This window comes from Manacus vitellinus, unplaced genomic scaffold (assembly GCF_001715985.3).
Source record: "Manacus vitellinus isolate BGI_N305 unplaced genomic scaffold, ASM171598v3 scaffold_43_pilon, whole genome shotgun sequence".
Taxonomy (NCBI): Eukaryota; Metazoa; Chordata; class Aves; order Passeriformes; family Pipridae; genus Manacus; species Manacus vitellinus.
The window spans coordinates 2,400,417-2,420,220 of NW_021940560.1; the positions used below are offsets into that span (position 1 = coordinate 2,400,417).

Genomic DNA, 19,804 nt, shown 5'->3' on the forward strand with positions numbered 1-19,804 from the left:
GAAACATTTGTGTCTCTTTTGTTGCCAAGACACAACAAAACCAGAAGAGCCTGGAATAGCAAATAAACCTTGAATATTTAATGGAAACGCCCAAAAATGTTTCACTGACCAACCAGCAAAATTATTTCAGCGTTAAAAGGTTTGTCTCTGCTTCAGACCTCCCCATTTCTCACATCAGCCCTAAATAATGATAATTAAGGCAATAAATACTTCAAATCTGGAAATAACCCCTGGAGTTGTGCTTGGTGCACACAAATGTTCATCTCCCAAAGCAACCAGAGGTTTAATATCAGAGTAAAGATTGGAGAAAATCACTTTTTTTTCAGCTTTTGCTCTCCCAGATTGCACCAGCCCCCGAGAAATTGTATTTATTGGGGTGTTTTGCTGTGGTTTTGAGCAATCCAGCTGCATCCTCCCGGAGCTGTGAGGGTGGAAATCAGGGAGCCAAAGGTGGATTGAGCAGCAGGAAATCAATGGGTGCTCAGAGCTCCAAAATCAGAGCTGAGACAGCCCCGGGATCAAAGCACCCACCACCTTCCCTCACATCCCGATCCAACAGCAGGGAAAACCCCACCTGTGTTCCCTCCATTCCCTCCCTCTGCATCCAACTCCCGTTTGGAACAACCCTTCCCACGTCTGAAATCACCCAAAGCGTTGCTCTGAAGCCTTTTCCAGGTACAAAACACTACAAAACACCCATTTTTTCGCTCCTCCGACACGTGGAAACGTGTGATTTTTTTCCAGCTCCCCCAGTCTCTTTCTATCCCAACAAATAAAACCCACAGAGGAACATCTCAGATGCTTTCTGGCAGCGGAGAAAGGGAGATGATAAATGTAACACAACCAGTTTTAATCAAGATCAAAGCTGCAGGAGAATGCAGACAGACAGTCTAGACTGCTTTACTTTGAAAGCCTAAGCACATAAAGCAACATCTGCAAAGAACATTAATCACATTTAGTCCACAATCTTATCACCTCCTGAGCAAGCAGAAACAACTTTTCCTCCAAAATCAAAATTATATATATGTGTGGCAAGTATTTTTAATGATCTGTTAAATCAGAGATCTATCAGTGATTACAAGGCTTGTCCTGCTCACTTTGAAAAACCAGCTCGTGGAATTTTAAATACACCTGGAGAGTTCCCTGGATAAAGGATGTGGGCACAGGGATGGGATAAAGTATTGGTAAGGAAGCCCAGGGAGCAGCAACAATTATTTGGCACTGCTGGGATAAAGTGGGAATTCCCTAAATATTGAATTAAGTTCTGATTTGCTCTCCTGTATTCAAGGAGTATTTATTGCCTGCTCAGCAGGCAGCAGTAAAGTGGAAGATAGCTTTGGGATATGACTCAAAAATATAAATAATAAACATAAATATTCAGCTTCCTTTCAACTTGCTTCCTATATTTTCTACATTTTTTATGTTGCTCCTCTGTTTTATAGAGGAATTAAAAACTGGAGAGGTGGTGATGCAGAATATTTGTGTGATTTAATACATATCCTTTGATACAAAAATAATCTATTCCTTGTCCACCTTTATCGTGCTTATGTTCTGGTCCACCCTCTCTTGCATCACTCACCAGCAATCATTTCATTCATTTTAATAATAACTTTGCATACTCATGTCATTTATTTTAATAGAAGTGTCTTCCACTGAAGTTTTCCCTCCTGCCAAGGTTTTCACAGGATCTGCCCTGGGATCATACATGGCAGAGACACATCCACCAAAAAAAAAAAAACCCATTGCCTCATAACCCCGAGGCAGCAGCTGTGAAAATGAGCCCAAATTGGGGAGTTTGATTCCAAATCTCAGCCTTAAATCTCTCAGCTCTAAAAGCACCCTGTGTGTAAATCCCCCCCTTCCCTGGGAATCACTGAAAATGCTGATTTTTAATATTTCTGTAAGACCTGGAGGTCGGCAATCCCTCCTCTGGGTCGGTCACCACGCTGCTCCCTGCGCTGAGATTCCTCACTCCCTCTCTAACACAGCATTTGCAGGCAAAAAGGTTTATTCTTGGAAGTCCTTTTCCCCCTCCAATCCTTCCCAATTTGTGGCCTTCTCTTGTCAAATGCAAAGACAGTTCCCCAGCAGTGCCCCAGCACCATCAGCTCCCCCTGAAAAGTCAATATTTCACTGAAGCACCTGTTTTATTCTCCCTGCACAAGCTCTGCAGTGTTCCTGGAGTGCTGGAGTTCATTTGCCTGAGCTATTTTAAGCATTTCCTATCTTTAGTCCTACTGGCAACACTTTTTTTTTTCTTTTAATTTTTTTTTTAATGTAACTTTAACCTCCTACAAAAAGCAGTTTAACAAAGGGAGACTCTGCACACTTTTTGTGACTCCCACACCTGTGGAAATTTGGAGTGCTCAGAGAAATACCCTCCTATATTATGGTTTAAGTTCGTTTCTGGGTGTTGTTTGGTTATTTAACTCAGGGTGCCACAGCAAGGAAATCTATTTCTGGGCAGTTTTTCAATTTTCTTACCTCATTCCACCACGATAAGTTAAAAAAAAAGCAACAATTCCAAGTATTTGGGTAGAGAAGGAAATTTTGAAGTGCTGGAAGACCATGCAGAGGCTCCCTCAGACCTTGGCTATTTATCCAGAACCATGGGATTGGTTTGGACTGCAGAAGTTTTTATTGTGCTTAATTTTAATCAGGTAAATTTGACAGAATAACTAGAACTGGACACTCTGCTCGGTTTGTACCCAGCAAATAAAATTAAGTTTCTATCATAACTGCAGCCACATAAAGTTCAATTTTTATTATGACACCTGATGGAATTAATTTTATATATTCTGTTCTTTAATAATAGAAGAAATGAGGCTGTGGCTGAATAAATTCTGACAGTTCTCACTCAACTTCCAGTGGAAAACACCTGCAAAGACCAGGGATGAATCAGGGATTCAGGAGGAAACACCAGCACAAACAAAAGCTTTCAGGTGGGAGTTCTGCACTTGCCACCACAAGTTAATTTGTCTTCTAAATTTAGCTCACAATTAAGGAAATGACATCAGGTGATCTGAAATCCAGAAGGCACTTTAGGATATGATTTTGCCCTTTTTTTTCTTCTTCTTCAAGAACACATTTAAAGCCAGAACGTGGATGCTGGTGCTACATGAAAAAGCCTTTTGACACCTTGACAAAGTAACAGCCTTAAATTTGATGATTAAAAGCCCAAGTTCCATGGTAGTAAAATGGTGTTCCCAAAACATGTTTTCTATAAGTAATCCCCTGCCCAGAGGGTCTGAATCCCAGGGTGTGAATCCCTCCTGTCCCTCAGTAAGAGGACAAAGATGACCATAATTTGGTTTATTTGGGACAGACCTGCCAGACAGGCCCAAAAACACCCCTAAGAAATCACCAAATATCAGACACTGTCAGCAGGAGAGGAAAAGGACAATTCTATCAGCCAAAAGATCCCAAAAAAAGAAATTTAAGTTGCAATTCTATTAATGCCATTCTCTGATAAGCACAAATTCACCAGACCTTCCCAACTCTGCCTTAAGCCAGGACAGAAGTGATGTGGCTGGTTACAGTAGTGCAGGATCCCTCAGAAACAGCATTCCACCCACTGAGGAAGAGGCAAGGAATATCTCTTCATGGACTGTCCCATGGGATAATACTCAATAATTATGCTGAGTTCTGGATTTCACAGCATTTTGGAAAATCACACTAACCCTGTGTCAATGAAAGCAGCTACTCAAGGAGTCCTGTGCCAGCACAAGGTGCAAAAGATAAAGGAACTTTTCAGACCATCAATTATCTGGGTGAGGGAATTAGAGAGCCAGAATTTTAACCCACAGGTTATCAGTGCCTGACTCTTAATACCAGGGAAAAGAAATCTGGACTTGGGTACAGGAGTACAAACCACACATCAACCAGTTTGGATCTGTTTTGCTCAAGCAACGTTGGTGACAAGGGACTTGAGACAGCAAAGCAACTTGAGGGAGCCCAGGACAGCCAGTGTGGCTCAGCCCATGCCATGTGCCATGTCCTCACTGCCACTGGGACCAAAGTCACCTGGAAGGAGCAGGTTTGGAGCCAGCACGTGACACGGAATGTGCTGACGGGGTGTGAGGAGAAGCCAGACTTTGACCCTGCCTGGGAGGGAGGAGACCAACCCAGCGGGGCAGATTCAGCCCCCAGCACTTGTGGGATCCCCCCAGAGCCTTCACTGCTCAGCCCCTGCCTCACCCACACCCCCCTGCCCCCCACAGAACCCTCAGAGGGCTCCGGGAGGGAATCCCAGCTGGAGCTACAGTTTAACTTCCCAAACCCAGAGGGAAGCAGAGCTCAGAGTGGACTTTGCACAGGACACCAAGTGCTGAGTCAACTCCCTCCCTCCTGCCAGGCCCAGCTGTGGAAACCCAGCCTGGGGAGGGGAAGGACCACTCCCTTCAGCAGGAATCACAGGAGGGAAAGGGAATCTCCAGAGCAAGGAACACTTCAATGCTGCCCCCCCCAACACACCCCCCAATTGCTAAGTGCAAACACTGAGGTGACAACTGTTGTCCTGTTTGGAAAGGACGAGGAAACAAATGTGTCCAAACACATCAAGGCTTGGGAAGCAGTCTGGAATTAAGCTGCCAGCTCAGCATAAACACAGGTCAGCCTAATTTTCACCCCAAACATCCTTTTGAGGAGAACGTCTCAGAGGCATGGGGAGCTGCAGGTTGGACTCGAGGCTTTTGGCAGGAGCATTTGGCAATCAGGGAGGATTTGAACTGGAAGTTCCATCCAGAGCAACTTTAATCACCTCTGAACAAACCATCCTCCCTGAATTTGTCCACCTGCGAGATCATTTTTTATCTCCACATGTTCTGAAACACTGAGTTCCACCGTTTCATTCTCCATCATTAGTAAATGTACTTTTTTTTCCTGTTTAAAGTACCTTCATCAATCATTTCAGAGGGTTTGATGTGAAGCAGCTGGCCGGGGTGAGCAGGAAGAAAAGACAAGTTATCAAGGTACTCAGCCCCAAAAAGCAACCCTAAAATATATTGCCATGGTTATCAGCCTGAGGTAGGATGTTGGAGTGGACTGGGATGGAGAAATTACAGGTACTCAGCAGTATGTGGGTTACCCACTTCAAATTCCCAACCTGATCTAAAAAGGAATGATGCTTAAAAGCCACATCACCCAAGTCTGATGCTTGGAATTCTTAGGATGCTTTAAAAGAACTCAGCAGATTTCAAGTTGTTGACATTTGGTAAAGTTATATATGTGCTCATATGGGACTTTTATTCTTAGTTATTAACACACCAAACCATGCATTTTTTCATTAGTAAAATAAGACTCTTCAGGTGTTAAGGACAGAATGATGATGCATTTCTAAGGCTTTGTTTCCTTTAAAATAATCACCCATCTCCACGAGACCGATTCTTCCCTTCTCCAGAGAATTCCAAAGTTGTACTTGGAGTGTTTTACACAGGAACCATAAACACAAGTTTAAGGGCTTCTGCTGCCAGATGTCTTTGCTGCTCACACACAAACAGGTGTTCCCCTTGTCACAGCTGAGGAATCCACTCAGCAGTAAATCCTCCTGGCAGCCCAGAACACCAGAGCTCCACAACTGCAACAAAAAAATGTTATGGGACAAAACTCTCACGCCTTTTGCCTGCTCCAGGTGTTTTTCCTGCAGCAGTCCATGAGTATTTAGATGGGAATGCAAAAAGCTGGAGCACCAAGATCGACGGGAGAACAGCTTTTAAAAATGAGAAGGCAAATTGTCTGCTTTTAATTTGGGGGGTTTGGTTTGCTTTGGGGTTTTTGTGAGTTTTGTTTGGTTTTGGGTTTTTTATTTGTTTGGGGGCTTTTTTGTTGTGTTTTTATTTTGATTTTTTTTTTCCTCAGGACAATGATTACCTCACACCAACATATTTGGTAAATCAGTGGCCAAACAGCAACAGTGACTCAACTTTCCAGTGCAGCAGCCTCAGGAGTGGTTAATTCTGTCCTATCAGGGGCAGCAGGACTGGTGTTATGGAGACCACACATGGAATCCCAGGCTTTTCTGAGCCACCTTGTAATAAAAACTTCCTTGAAAACCAAGGCAAGCAGGATCCTGACGCCTCCCTTCCCCCAGCCAAGGTGGCTGTAACATTCCAGCTGCCTTAGTCCTCCCTTACAATGTTTGTTTAACCAATGGCTGTTTACACAGAGATTCCAAGATTGGTAATGCCCTGAACTCCCAGGAGCCCGGTTCCCTGCTGGGTCAGAGGAGAAATTCAGGCCTGGTGCTCACAGAGGCTGGAATTGCCCTCAGCACCTCAGGAGGGAACAGGGAGCACACACAGAAGTTACATTTCTACACGTGGTGTCTCCAGCCCAGCCCGTCCTTCCCAGGCTCGGGGCCACCTCCTTCAACTACCAAGAGTTTTTTTTAAGGATTCCACTTCCCAGAGAAGAGCTCTCCAGCACAAGGCAGCTACTGGCAACTCCATACAAAAGCTTTTTGTGTGGAAGCTCAGCAGTTCCCAAAGCGGGCCCAGGCTTCGGGGACCTCGTCAGCCCCAGAGTGGTTTGATCTCACAGTGCTGAGGATCATCTGACCAGGGAATGTCAGTCATTCCCTTCCCTTTGCCTCAGTCCACAAGCCCATGGCAGCCCACATCAATCCAAGGGCTCTTCCTCCTTTTCCTGTACAAATCAGCTGTTCCCAAGTGGCAGCCTGGCTGAGAACTAGTTGAACAACAAGAAATAACCCACTTCCTGCATGTAATATTCTGGATTTGCTTGGAAGGGGATAGGAAGAGTGTGGGACCAAACTCTCTCTCTGCTTCCACTGCCATTATCTCCATCTTTCCTCCAGAATTTTCCAGACAAGGCACTTTCCTAAAATTCCAGAAAGACTCCTCCAGCAACAAATAAACCAAGTCCTTTTCAGGGACTGGCAGGTGGAGTGGAGATTCTGTTGAGCTGAATAAAAAGGTGAGCTGGCAAAGGTAAGTAAGAAAGGAGCATTATGGATCCCAGGAATAAACAGTCTTGCTAGAGGAAAGGTGGTGGGGGGAAAGAAGAAAACCAGTGTACATTTGGGCCTCTGTTCTCCACTGGTGGCAGGTCACTGTTGATGCCCTCAGCAGAATCCAGCCCCTCAATGAAGGAAGGGTTTAAAGATTAAGACAATGCAACTTAAATATCCCAGGTAACTGGAAGCAGCCAAAGGAACAGGATGCTGAGAATTGCAGTCTGGGCCTTGGAATATTTGCTTGTCTCTTCCCTAAAAGGGAGGCAGGTTTTGGGCTGAGCTGACCATGGCAGGGAAGAAACACATCAATGACATGTTTCATCCAACATATAAAGTGAGATTTGTCCATGATTTGGAACCTGCTCTAGACTTCTGGCCATGCTTTATGTAGAAATGTCACAATACTGCTACTGGAGATCAATTTATCTCTCTTTTGCTGCCCATGCCTGGATTTGAACACACCAGAAATCCTCAAGCAGCATTTGAGGGAAGGTTCAAAGCAACCCCGAGGCTGATTTCACACTGCAGTGCCACCAAAGGCTGATGAGTTCAGGTGGTGGCCCAAGGACTTGGTCAGCAGCTGAACTCCAAGTACCACAAGCTCATCCTGATCTCTTCTTTCCAGACCGTGCCCTGATGTTTGGAAGATATTCCTGGTTTATGGCCTTTGTCAGTTTATAACTGAAATGGCACCAACATGAGAACTCCTGACAAGTGTCCTCCTCCTTTCACACTCCCCTGGCAACTGGAAGATGCTGCTGAGATGGAGATCTCTCAGCCCAGGGAGACAGATCCAGAACTGCCCCAGGCTGTTCAGCTGAGATGTAAAACCCCCACATCAGCCTTTGCTTGTAAACATGACTCTTGATGCTGTGTTTTGATTCAGTATGGTCAGGCATTATCAAATATTATCAATATCTGAAGGACCTCACCTACGTTCTCCCCTCATCATTTCCAGCCCCTTGAGTGATTCTGATCCCCCCTGGATCACAATTTTTCCAGAGTCTTTGCACAAAGTCTCCTGCTGACCTGCTCAGTGTTAGTTTCCAGGAGCACTTAAATGTAGTTAAAATGTAACACAAATTAGATACTGCTAAGATTATGTTGCAAACAGCCTTTCCAAAATGTTTTCCTAAATTTGGGATGCAACTTGGATTGTATCAGCCACTTTGTGACTGTGTCAGTCCCAAGCTTCTGTTTGGTTCCCACTTCACTGTTACCAGCGAGCCTGGGAGATAAAAGGGAATTTGGTCACCTGTTTCTTTGGATCATGGAATCACAGAATGATCTAGGTTGAAGGGACTTTAAAGATCATCTCATTCCACTAGCCCAGGTTGCTCCAAGCCCCATCCAACCTGGCCTTGGACACTTCCAGGGATCCAGGGGCAGCCACAGCTTCTCTGGGCAATGACACGAAGGTATTTAAAAAGCAAGGGAAGAGAACAAAATCCTGTGAGAACAGGAGTGCACTGAGAACCTTGGAAAAACTCTGGAAAAGACAACCAAATTCTTTTTAAAGATGCAGGGTTTAAAAATGATAGTTAACTGTGTCATGTTCCTGTTCTTACCCAACAGAGAGAACAGCTCCACTCACCAACACTGTGTCCTTTTCCCTGGGTAATTCTCCTCCTAGGACAATTCCTGCCAGCCCTTAATCCCACCCATCTCTCCCCTTGCTCCATCACCTTTTAACCCAACTCCTGCCCTCATTTTAAACTGACTGCAGAAAGCCACTGGCCCTTTTTTCCAAGTCCCTTTTGCTGCTTTAGCAAGCCGGATGAGCCCAGCCCAAAGTCTGAACCCAGAGTGAGGTGGGACTCCAGCACCACGTGGGGATGGGGGTGAGGAAGAGGAACTGTCTCCCTGTTCTCTGATCAGCTTTTCTCAAAATCCTACAACTGAAACAAGCCCTCTGGACAAGCAGAAGGTAATTAAGTGGGGTTTGAAGCTGCCTGAACAATGAACAGAAGGGAACAGCGTTGGACTGGCTTTGGATAGGAGGAGGACAGTGGGAAGATGAGTTCAGATGAAGGAGAAGAGCTCAGGTCAACTGGAGCTCCCCCTCCAGAATATCCTTTGTCAGCATACAAATATCCCAAAAGTTCAGCAAATCCCACCAAATTCCAGCAGGCATTTTCTGACTCTGGCACATTAAGAAATGGGAACCGGTCGTTTACCTCTTCCCTGGGAATGGAAGAGCTTCCAACACCGTCATATTTATAATAACACTGAGAGAAACAGCTCGGGGATTATTAAATTTCCCAGAAATATTTTGGCAAACAGCATTTTAGAAAATTAATTGGCCTTTATTCGTCATCCATCCCGATGTTTTTAAGGCACTGGAAAAGTACAGCTCCATTGGAGCACAGGGATTTTTCATGAGGGATTCACTCCATGTCCAGTGGAATGAAACAAAAAAATAAAAATCCCCTTCTCACAAGTTATTCCTGGTTCCACACCTTGGTTTTAACACATTTATGGCACATGGAAAGCAGTCAGGAGCTCACAATTCATCTGGATTATTCTAAATGGGCAAGGTTAGATGAGGCTTCATTTGCTGGGGTCTGTCCCCACCCAGAGCCACAACCTTAAGTTAAATAAAACACAATCAAGCCATTAACGTTTCTAAAAGCCATTTAAGATAATCTTTTTGACAGGCTTTGTGTGAAATTTAATGAAATTCAATTATCCCCGGGGACAACTTGCAAAACAGGCCCTTTGTAAAATTAAAGATCAGAGAATTCAAATGAAAAATATTTAACCAGTGGTCTTTTCTGTGTTACTTTTAAAGCAGCTTCATAAACAAATGAAAAAATAAGTAACCTAATTCTTTATCAAAAAGTACAGTAATTGAAACAATTGTGTGCCATCCTGCAACTTTCACAGCCTAAATATTTTTCAACCCTGAAACGCAGAAATATTTAAAGAAAACACTTCCATCATGTAATTGCTGCGAGCTGAAGAGAACTATCTGTACCCTCTGCTGACAAACACCAGCAAAAAAAGTCTAAAATTAACAGTTACTGCAAAGTTTAATTTTGTCTCCTACACTTAGCACTGCACCTCAACAACAAAATTAAACCACTTCCCTGTTTGTGTGGAAATTCCTAGAAGGAAACATGTTTTTCATGTTAGAAGGCTTGATGAAATGATTGGTTAGATTTAAAAACAGACTGAATTACTGAAATCCAGGTATTCCAAACACAGCTGAGGGAATAAAGACCACTGTGATGATTTAGGCAGTATTTGAAGGCCGGAGATTAGTGTTATCTAGGTGAGATAAGAACTCTGGACCTGAAAAAATAAGGTCAGGCTTCACTTAGGAAAAGAAAACCCCTTTAAATCCCAAGTTGGTGAGGCACCAAAAGGCAGGAAGGTGCTGGAACACCGTGAAATCAGCTGGGAGAGCAAAGAGATCTGCAGATAGAGCTGGGATGGGAACACAACTGCTCCCTAAGGGACAGGATGTCCCTCAAGGGCTCCCCCAGGATCCAGCCAGGGTCAGACCTTCCTGGGTGCCTGGAGGAGGTGGGAAGGCCCCAGGGATCTGCAGACAGTGCCAGAGGTGGGGGAGCTCAGGGGCAGGGATGTCATTCCATGAATTTCATGGAAGTCACCCACGATGTCCTGGGCCTTGGGGACAGAGCAGCCTCTGCACCAGGACCAGTGGTGGCTGCAGACTGGGCACAGCTCTGCTGGGAAGGACCTGGAGGTTTGGTGGGCACTGCACTGGACAGGAATTCCAAACAGGGCAGCCCTGTTTCCATTCAGAGCCCTGAGGTGACATTAAAACCAGGCAGACAGGGATGAAAGTTTGGTGCTGCATCCAAACTTCCAGTACTCATCTAAAATAAAAAATCAGCTTTAAACAGGAAGTAGGGAACTTTTTTTCTCCCAATTCTGTCCCTACACTGCAGATCAAACTGTTCCCTGGCCCTCGGGCCACGGTCACACACTGAGCACATCCCTTCCACAGAGCACCTGGAACACCTGGCCATGGAGCTACTCCTCAGGGCTCCATGGGATGATGTCCCTCTGCTCCCAGAGCAGGTTATGGGTTGGGTTTGGATTTTAGGTTGTTCTTTTGTAAGTGGGACAGCCTGACAGGAGCTTCGAGCTGCACCCAGCGCAAACCACGCCGGTGTTTTCCCGGCACACACTCCAGGCTCCCAGGCAGGAGAGGAGGGAATGCTGGAGCCCTGAAGCTGCAGGAATGCTGGTTCAGTCCTCCTGGCACTGCCCCCCTGCCTGCACCACCCCTCAGTGCTGGGTGGCAGCTCATTAGACACCACTTGGCACAAGCTCCAGCGCTCCCGGGGCTGCCCTGGGAGCAGAGAGGGATTTGTGTTCCCTCTGCAGCTCCTTTCCCTGGCAATCCAGACACTCTCAGACAGAGGAGCCACGGATCAGCTCTAAAACATCCTTCAGAGCTACACTCAAGCCTATAAAAAAAAAATCAAAACTAATCCCTCAGTTGCTTTACCCCTTCCCATTTTTTCCCCCCCTAGAAAATCAACCAAACAAAATGTCCAGAACAAACCAACCAACCCCTTGTGTGTTGACTCGCCCTCATAAAGAGTTTGGCATCTGTCAGAAAACACACAAACACCATCCTAAAGTGGGTTTTTTGACCACTTTCTCCCTCCTGCATTTCGTTGTAGCACCCAGTTTTAAAAGTCAATCTGCCACCTTTGCAAGTTAGAAAAATAATTCCTTTTTCTGGTGAAATGGCAGGAAATCATTGACTGGAATGGAAAACACAGGAGGAGTTAAAGCTCTAGAAAAAGCAACACGATTCTGAGCTATACAGACTCTCACAGTTTTCAAAAGAATTGTGCAGCCACTTTCTGCAAACAAAACCTTCAGGTTCAATTGTCTTAAGCAACTTATCAGGTATCAGCTTTTAATGGTGTCAGTGGGCAGAATTAAAGCAGCAAAACTTCACTCATTTGCTGCCATCCTTGCAGAGACAGTGGAACCTTCCCAACTGGGAGAACAGCCTCATTTAGGCACAAACCAAAAGGAGAGCAGACAGCAAAACCCAAATTGCATTGTAATTCCCACATACAATTTCGTTGTAAATGAAAAACACTGTTCATTTTCTTAGTTTCAGCTCTGTCGACGACTTCAGGAAGCTCAGAAAACTGAAGGATTGGAGAAATATTGGGTTTTTTTAAGCCAAGATCCAGCGTTTTAGTTCATTATCTACTCCCTCAGTCCAACTCACTGACTGTAGGCAACGTTTCCCCCCTGTAATTAAAGAATTACAAGAGCAGGGCAAAGCATCCTGGCATTTCTCACATGCCCATCACAGTCAGGAATATGCAGGAGTTTGCTTTTAACTGCATTCGGGTTGCAGCATTTCGAAAGGAATTACCACCTAATTACAGCTCCAGATAAATCCTCAGAAACACAAGTTTTATCCTAACAAATTAAGGAATGCCAGGAGGCGGTATCCAGCCATTTAAATGATTTCAACAACATGTTGTTGTCGAAACTCTTGCCAACTAATGGTGCCCAAACATCACAGGAAGGCCGTGCCAGTGCAGCTTAACAGTTACCAACAAGCTGCTTGGTGAAATTAATTACAATTTTGGACTGACTCTGCGTCCTGGTGATTAATTAATTTATTATTAATCTGAAACAGGTTATCCTGCACCAATTTAAGCAGAAACACCAGCACTACCACAGGGGGTTTTTAGGATTGGTAATACTTAATTTACCCTTGAACACTGAGCTGGCATCCCAGCCCAGGGCTCCTGTTCCCCCCCTGCCAGGCTCCAAAGTCACGGGGATTTGGGGTTTCCAGCGTCACTTGGACCTTCCCTGGCACCAACACAATTGGAAGTGTGTCCCTTGCTCATTTTCTCCTGGAGAGGAATCCCAGCCCAGTTCATTAGGAGAACCCTGACAAAGGAAGCAGAGAGGTAAAAGCCCCCCCCCGGCCCCACTCATCCCTCTTGGACCGCGAGCCGGAAAACGGGATTAATTAATCTGGGAGAGCTCCCAACCAGCAGGAAGAGAAGGTACATTCTGTCACTGAACTACTTGGGGAATAACTGAGGGTTTTGTACCCACCTCTGGTCAGGTGCTGTCCCAAAGCAGGACCTCCACACCCAATGTGAGCTGATCCCATCCCAACTCCCCTCCAGCTGCTCCCGCCCGCAGGAACAGGTGGGATTCCCACAAATGCTCCCCTCATTTCCAAGGGTTTTTCTAATCCCTCTGACCACATAACCAGAGATTTATGCCTCCAGTTAGGAACTGAACTGTCTATTTTTCTTGTTTCCAGTTACACAGCCTTAGCCAGGAAATCCAGAGGAAAACCAGGAATGTGGATCTTTCTCACCGAGGCTCACTTGGCTGTGAATCCATGACAAGAATTCCTGCCATGGATAAACCCTTCTCTGCTCCCTTTCCACCAGCAACTGAAGGATTTGATGCATCTAATGCACATTTAGGACTTTTAGCCACAGAGAGATGCCATGTAAACAACAGGGTAGTAAATATTCATTTTCTGTGGGATTAAACCTAAATATGCTCTGCTTTTTCTAAGGAAAAACCTCCACCACCACACAGACACTGTGGGGAAAGAAGACAAGAGATGCCACAAAGCCACTGCCACCCCATAACACTCCAATTTCCATATGGAAATAATAAGATGTGCCCAATTTCGAGCACCCAGGCAACAAAACCCACATTAAGATTCCATCTCCCGAGAACTTGGCTGTAAAATCCGTAATTTTCCTGATCTTTTGAAGGAGTTCTCATTTGCAGCAACATCAGAGAGCCAACAGCCCATGGATGCTCCCATCCAGCTCCAGCAGGCATTTGCATTAATCTGCTTTTGGTTAATTAAGTGGTGGAAAAGCATCTCCCCAACACCCAGAAATCTCTTCCACGCTCAGATTTCCCTGTCAAAACCTCCCTCTTTTTTTTCCAGCCTGGAAAAAACTACAAGTGTAGAAGGCTAGAAGGAAAAAAGTAGGAATGAAAAACGTTGGAGTTACTGTTATTTTTCCCCACCTACCTAGAGCTAATGATAGGACAAAAAATAATGTCTGTGGTTAAAAAAAAAGTTATTTATTTGTCCTTATTTACACATCAGCCAAACCCATCACCTAAGGAATTTTGAGCCCATCACCTAAGGAATTTTGCCCCCAAATTCCAGAAAGGGGGGAGAGAAAAAAAGGGAAAAAAAAAGGTATTCAAATACTCTCCATTAAAACCAGCTGAAAACTATTATTCATGAGAGCTGTAATTATCTCCTGCACCCCCAGAGAGCACAAAGCAGCTTTTCCCCTCACACACAGAACACCTGCCCACCAACTCAGAGCATCCAGAATTAGGAAGATAAACTTATTTAAGCTTTATTTATGAGCAAGGACTCGTGTCTGAAGGGTAGATAAAGCAAATAAACTCCTGACAGCAGCATCTCTGGGAACATTTGTAAAGCAGAGCATCACTAAATGATGCTCTTATATTGCACTGGCACAAGCACAGCTCTTGCCCATCACCCAGAAGGATTCAGGGCTTGTAAATGTTAAGTATTAACAGTCAGAAATAGTTAACAGCTTCTTGCCCTGTAATCAGGTAGAATATCAAACTCTACATAAAGGTATCTATGCTTGAAAACAGAATTAAGTAGGTTTACAAGTCCTGCTCTCACCAGTGCTGGGGTATTGCCCAGTGATACCATGTTTAGCATAAAAATAATATGAAATCAATATAAAAAAGTGTGCACTCTCATTAAAAAAAAAGGAATTTTGAGCAGGATTTTACTGCCAAAGCACCACTAATCTGAAGTGGTTTATTGCCCTGCCTGTGCAATAAAGTGAGGAGGGTCCAACCACAGTCACAGGAACACACAGCAGAGACAAACCCACAGACACTCCCAAACCTGCAGCAGGGTTTTCAAGGGCTACCAAACTAATTATGAAATTAATAATGACTAAAAAGAAAGTTACACCAGTAAAATTAAAGGAAGAAGTCTCACCTTCCCCCCCCCCAGATTCCTTTAGAACACCCAACCAATCCAGGTTCTGAAGTCACAGCAGGATCTTGGGATTTAGTTCTAGTTATTATTTTTTTGTTTGGAGAGGGGGAAGATAAATTTAAACAAAGTAATTTCCCTGATAATAAACAGTGTGAGACAGGAGAAGAATAAATTAAAAACCAGAGAACAAAACAGAAAATGCTACTTCAACTACAAAGGTACCTTTGCCAGGCCTTTTCCTTCAGCAAAATCACTCAAGACCTTGTGAGAGGCTTGAGAGTGATGTGGCATCAGGAGAGACAGAGAGGACCAAGGCTTGTCTGATGTGGATTCTTTTGCTCAGGTGATTTTTAGCACGATTTTAGCTTAAATGAGCTGTAAAAAAATCTAAGTCTTGCCCCTTGCAAAACTCAGAGCTGCAGAAGCACTTTGAGGAGGGACCACCCAGGCACCAAAGGCGGAGCAGGTAGAAGGAAAAAAAGGATGTTTAGGGAAATAAGGAGCTTAAGAGTAACAAAAGGAAACGGGAGCTGTTGAACCGCAGCCCCCACGAAAGATCGGGGTTGAAAACAATCCACTGCTTCAACATCTCCCCCACTTTCAGCTGCACGGGGTGTATGCTCCAGAAAATCGGAGCAGATGATGAAAGCACAGGTTCTCTGCTCCCGAAATGTCACAAAGCCCAGCTGAGCAACCACCACAAAACCCGGAGAGCACAAACACCCTTCCTAGGGGGAGGGGAGGACACAGATAAATATCTGGAGAGAACCTTCTCTGGTGAACGAGCTGTTTTAGTTACTGTTTTCCTGGCTAAGCTCACCTCCAATGTTGCCTCGCCTATAGCACAGGAAGCTCGTTCAGAAGTATTTTATTATTCCTTCAGGACCTTCTGTTCCTTATTAAATCAAAACCACACACAGGTTTATCTCAGAAGTGTATTAGAGGGCACAAGGAGAACCTTGACCCGGGCACTTTGTTTTCACGTTGAGTTAATGTGCATTCATCTCATCCTCCTGGATAACTACAAACCTACACCCACTTCCAGCCGAGCATCTAACAAATATTTTAAAGCCTAATAACAACACAGATGCTCTTTTTCAAATATCTTAGTCAGAAGGGGGAAATGTTTTCACTCCCTTAGCAAAGATGATCAGAGCCACTGGAAATTCCTGTCCATTTGCAGGGTTTCACAGAGCACTTTGCAGATAGTAAAATAAAATCTCTTTGAACCTGAAGAGGCTTCCACACCCACCAGGCTGCAAAAAAAAACCCAAAAAAACAACAAACTCACACCGTTTTCACCTATTTAAAGAACAGGGGTACTAATTGGCTCGGTAAACATCTGCAGAAAATAGCTGTATATAAAAATAAAGTAAGAAATAACAGCAAAACCGACACCCAAACAGGCCGTGAGGAGCTGGAGACACCGGGGGAGAGGAAAACCAGGTACATCCACACCTGAACGCCAGGATTTCCTCAACCACCGCCAATATTCTAAAATATAGAGCCTGGGCAGGTTCATTGTCAGCCTAAAGATTGGAAAAGAAACTTCTGGTGATGATGATGCGACTTATTTCAGTCTAAAACTCCACCTGACAAATCGGTTCTAACACTACTCATAAAAACGCCTAAAATCTTAAATAACCTTCTAATTTTGGTCATAAAACCAACAGCTTGCTGTTGAACTCGTTTACTTTCAGACCCGCAGCAGGACCGCAGACATTCTAAAATTTTAGGCGAGCAGAAAGTAGTTTAGTAATTGTTAAGTACCGGAACACTTAATGTGTAATACCAGAATAACCACCAAAACAGTGCCATTAACACGAGGAGCAGTCCGGAGTGCAGTTTCCTGCTCATTTAGCCAAGATTAATTCTCCACGAGCAAGAGAAACGTTCTTTCTACCTCACCAAGGACAACCCGAGCAAGAAATGCTGAAGAAAAGTCGGGGGTTTTTTTTTGTTGCTCAGCCTTTCTTTTTAATATGCGTGATGGGTAATGTCAACAAAAAGGATCTTAGAGGGGGAAGAAAGACAGGCAGGGAGAGCAGATGGCACCAAGTCTTCGAGAAACAGGGAGGGAGGGGGGGGAAAGTTTCCCTACAGAACACATCCCTGAATGAAGAGGAACGCTGCTTAACTTAATCACATCAGGAAAAGGCGAAAGACAAAGTATTTTACCGCCAGACAAAACGTTTGGTTTCCAAAAGGGGAATAAAACCCACGAAACCCCGCCGGCCTTGCGGGTGTCCTTACCCTGCCCTGCTGTTCCTCCGCTTCGAACAGGGAGGGGGGTTTTTTTTTGGGGGGGGTTTTATTCCTGGCGGCGCTGCCCCCTCCTCTCGCAGCGCATCGAGCGCGCACGGAACGGATCGATGGCGCTCCAGACACAAGACTAGACGATCCATTTACCGACCGCAGCACGAAAAAAAAAAAAAAAACACAACAAAACCGTCCTGTTCAGCAAAAAACCCCTCCGCCCTCAGCACCCTGAAATCCTAAAGGGCGGCGTTGCGGGGAGCTGAGCTCGCCTGGTGGCTCTGAGGGTGATAAACGAGGGGATTTCTGCGCGCCCCGCCGGGCTAAAAACCTCCACAGAGCGCTAAATACACCGAAATAAACTAACTATCCATCCCAAGAGCAAGCAGGGAGTGCTCGTGAAACAGTATTAGATCCTTACGCGGCTCCTAATCGGGTTTTTTTGGGGGGAGACTGATGGGGTTCCGAGCCAAACAGGACCAAGAGTTGCCCAACCACTGGTTGCTGCCATCGTTTTCCTCCTGGAGCAGCGTGGGGAAAGTCCTCGCACCCCGCTCCCTTCCCAGCGCTCGGAGCTGGCCCTTGGAACTCCAACTGTGCTGGTTTCGAGAGGGAATTAGTGGTTTTCGCACTGAAGCGAAACATAAAGGGTTACAAATGATTGTTTAGAAACCGAAAGCCCGGCTTTTCACCCCAGTTCTGTTCGTACATCTCACCCCTCGCTGTCAGCAAAGGCTCTCGCAGCAGCACCTATTCTAAATTAATGAAGCATTAACGAAGGTCGACGTTCACCAGTGAATAGTCCCGGAGTAAGAGATCAAACTGAAGCAAAAAGAGCATTTCGGCCGGGTAATTCTTATTTAAAAACACGCCGTCCAACACCAGCGACTGCGCTGCCAGATTACTGATGTGACACTAGGTGGTTATGTCTCCACATTTATTCCACACAATTGATCTGAAATCCAAGCGCTGCGCGCGTTTGCAGTGCTTCACGCTATTATATTTTTAAGAATAAACATAAAAGCAGCTTCTGCCTTTGCAGCCAAACATTTGTCACCTGAAGAAAACGCATTTCTCCTCAGCCCAAGCTTCCAAGGGCTGACCCCAAAACCCTTCCGTTTAAAGCAACAGATCCAAGAACATTCACTTACCTGATGAACAAGAGATAAGAAAAACAGCGAACGCCAACTTAGTAGCAGCTCCCATTTTCCAACGCTGTTAAAACATTTAAGTGACTTTTAAGTATCCAGTTTCCTGGGTCCTGCAAGCTGGAAAAAAAAAAAAAATCTCCCTTCTTGCTGAACCGTTATAAAGCAATTTATAGCAACATCTCTGCAGCAGGTAGTGTTCAGAAAACACTAAAATCAGGTTTGTTTAGACACTGACGACCTCCCCGCGGCTCTTTCTAGAGAGAATCCGGGTCGAGGGAGGGATAAATATATTTGGAACCGTGTTTCAAAACACACGTGTCATTTGGCTTCTGTACAAACGGTGGCAAAATTCAATTCGCAAAAGTAATGCTACGGATCCACTTAAAAAAAAAAAGGGAAAAAAAAACCAAAACAAGAACAAAATAAGTCAAGAATTAAGCTGCTGGACACGACGAAGTCTCTGAGTCTCCAAGTGTTTTCCACATCAAGCGCAGTGCAGGATCATCCCTCGTGGATGTCGGGGGGTCGGGCCGGGATGAGTCCACACGATGTTTTCGTCCTGCCTCCCCCTCCTCACACACCTTGTAGTGTTTGGGAGAAAAGCAGCTCCATTCCAGTTCCAAACCTCGGGGCGAAGGGAGGAAGTTCTGTCAGTTCCTCGACGAGAAAATAAAAAACTACCTTAAAAACCAGCCACACGTGGGTCTTCTCTTTAATAATGCTGAGGGATTTCGCGCAGCCCAGCCGAGGAAAAGGGAGGAAAAAACCAACAGTTTGGTACCAAACCAACCTTTGGGAAGGGGCAAAGCTCTAGTCCTTGGCCAGGCGGCGAGAGCAGCGCATCCCCCCGGCTCCGCCGTCCTTCTCCAGCACTCCCGAATCCCGGCAAGATTTCCAATCCTTCTAGGAGATTTCCATCCCCTCCCCCCGCAAAGAGGCTATATTTGGTTTTTTAAACGCACGGGAGCGACTGGGGAGGGGGGTAGTAGGAAAAAAAAAATAAAATAAAAAAAATGCAGTATCCAGGCGCTGGGGGAGGAGGAGGAGGGTGGTATATTCTTTGTGGCAAATCCTTGCTGGAGCGCCGAGCTTCCTTCCAGGAGAGCTGGGCTTCTTTGGAAGGGAGGAGGCGAGCGGGGCTGTGCCTCACAGGATGGATGGATCCGGGATTCACGGGGCCGGGCTGGATCCACGTTCCTCACGGGGCCGGGCTGGATCCGGGCTCCTCAAGGGTCCGGGCTGGATCCAAGATTCACGGGTCCTGAATGGATCCACGCTCCTCACGGACGCATCTCCTCCCGGCCGCCCCGCCGCTGCTCACACGGACCCTCCACCGAACCCACCCCTCCGAGCTCGATCCGGTTGTCGCCTCGTTTTTTTCCTCCTCTTTTTCCTTTTCCTGCGCGGAGCGAGGAGCAGCAGGACACG

The 19,804-nt window shown here is 45.4% G+C and overlaps 1 protein-coding gene across 2 annotated transcripts in view; it reads right to left on the reverse strand.

The window, feature by feature from the left end:
• The window catches only part of ACVR2A (activin A receptor type 2A), a 48,711-nt gene extending 28,941 nt beyond the window's left edge, over positions 1 to 19,770 (reverse strand). For both annotated transcript variants that reach the window (XM_018078897.3, XM_018078896.3), the window contains exon 1: positions 18,377 to 19,770. In XM_018078897.3, coding sequence (XP_017934386.1) covers positions 18,377 to 18,431 — 55 coding nt within the window. In that variant the 5' untranslated portion in view covers positions 18,432 to 19,770. The remainder of the gene's footprint in view (positions 1 to 18,376) is intronic.
• Positions 19,771 to 19,804: the final 34 nt, after the last annotated feature.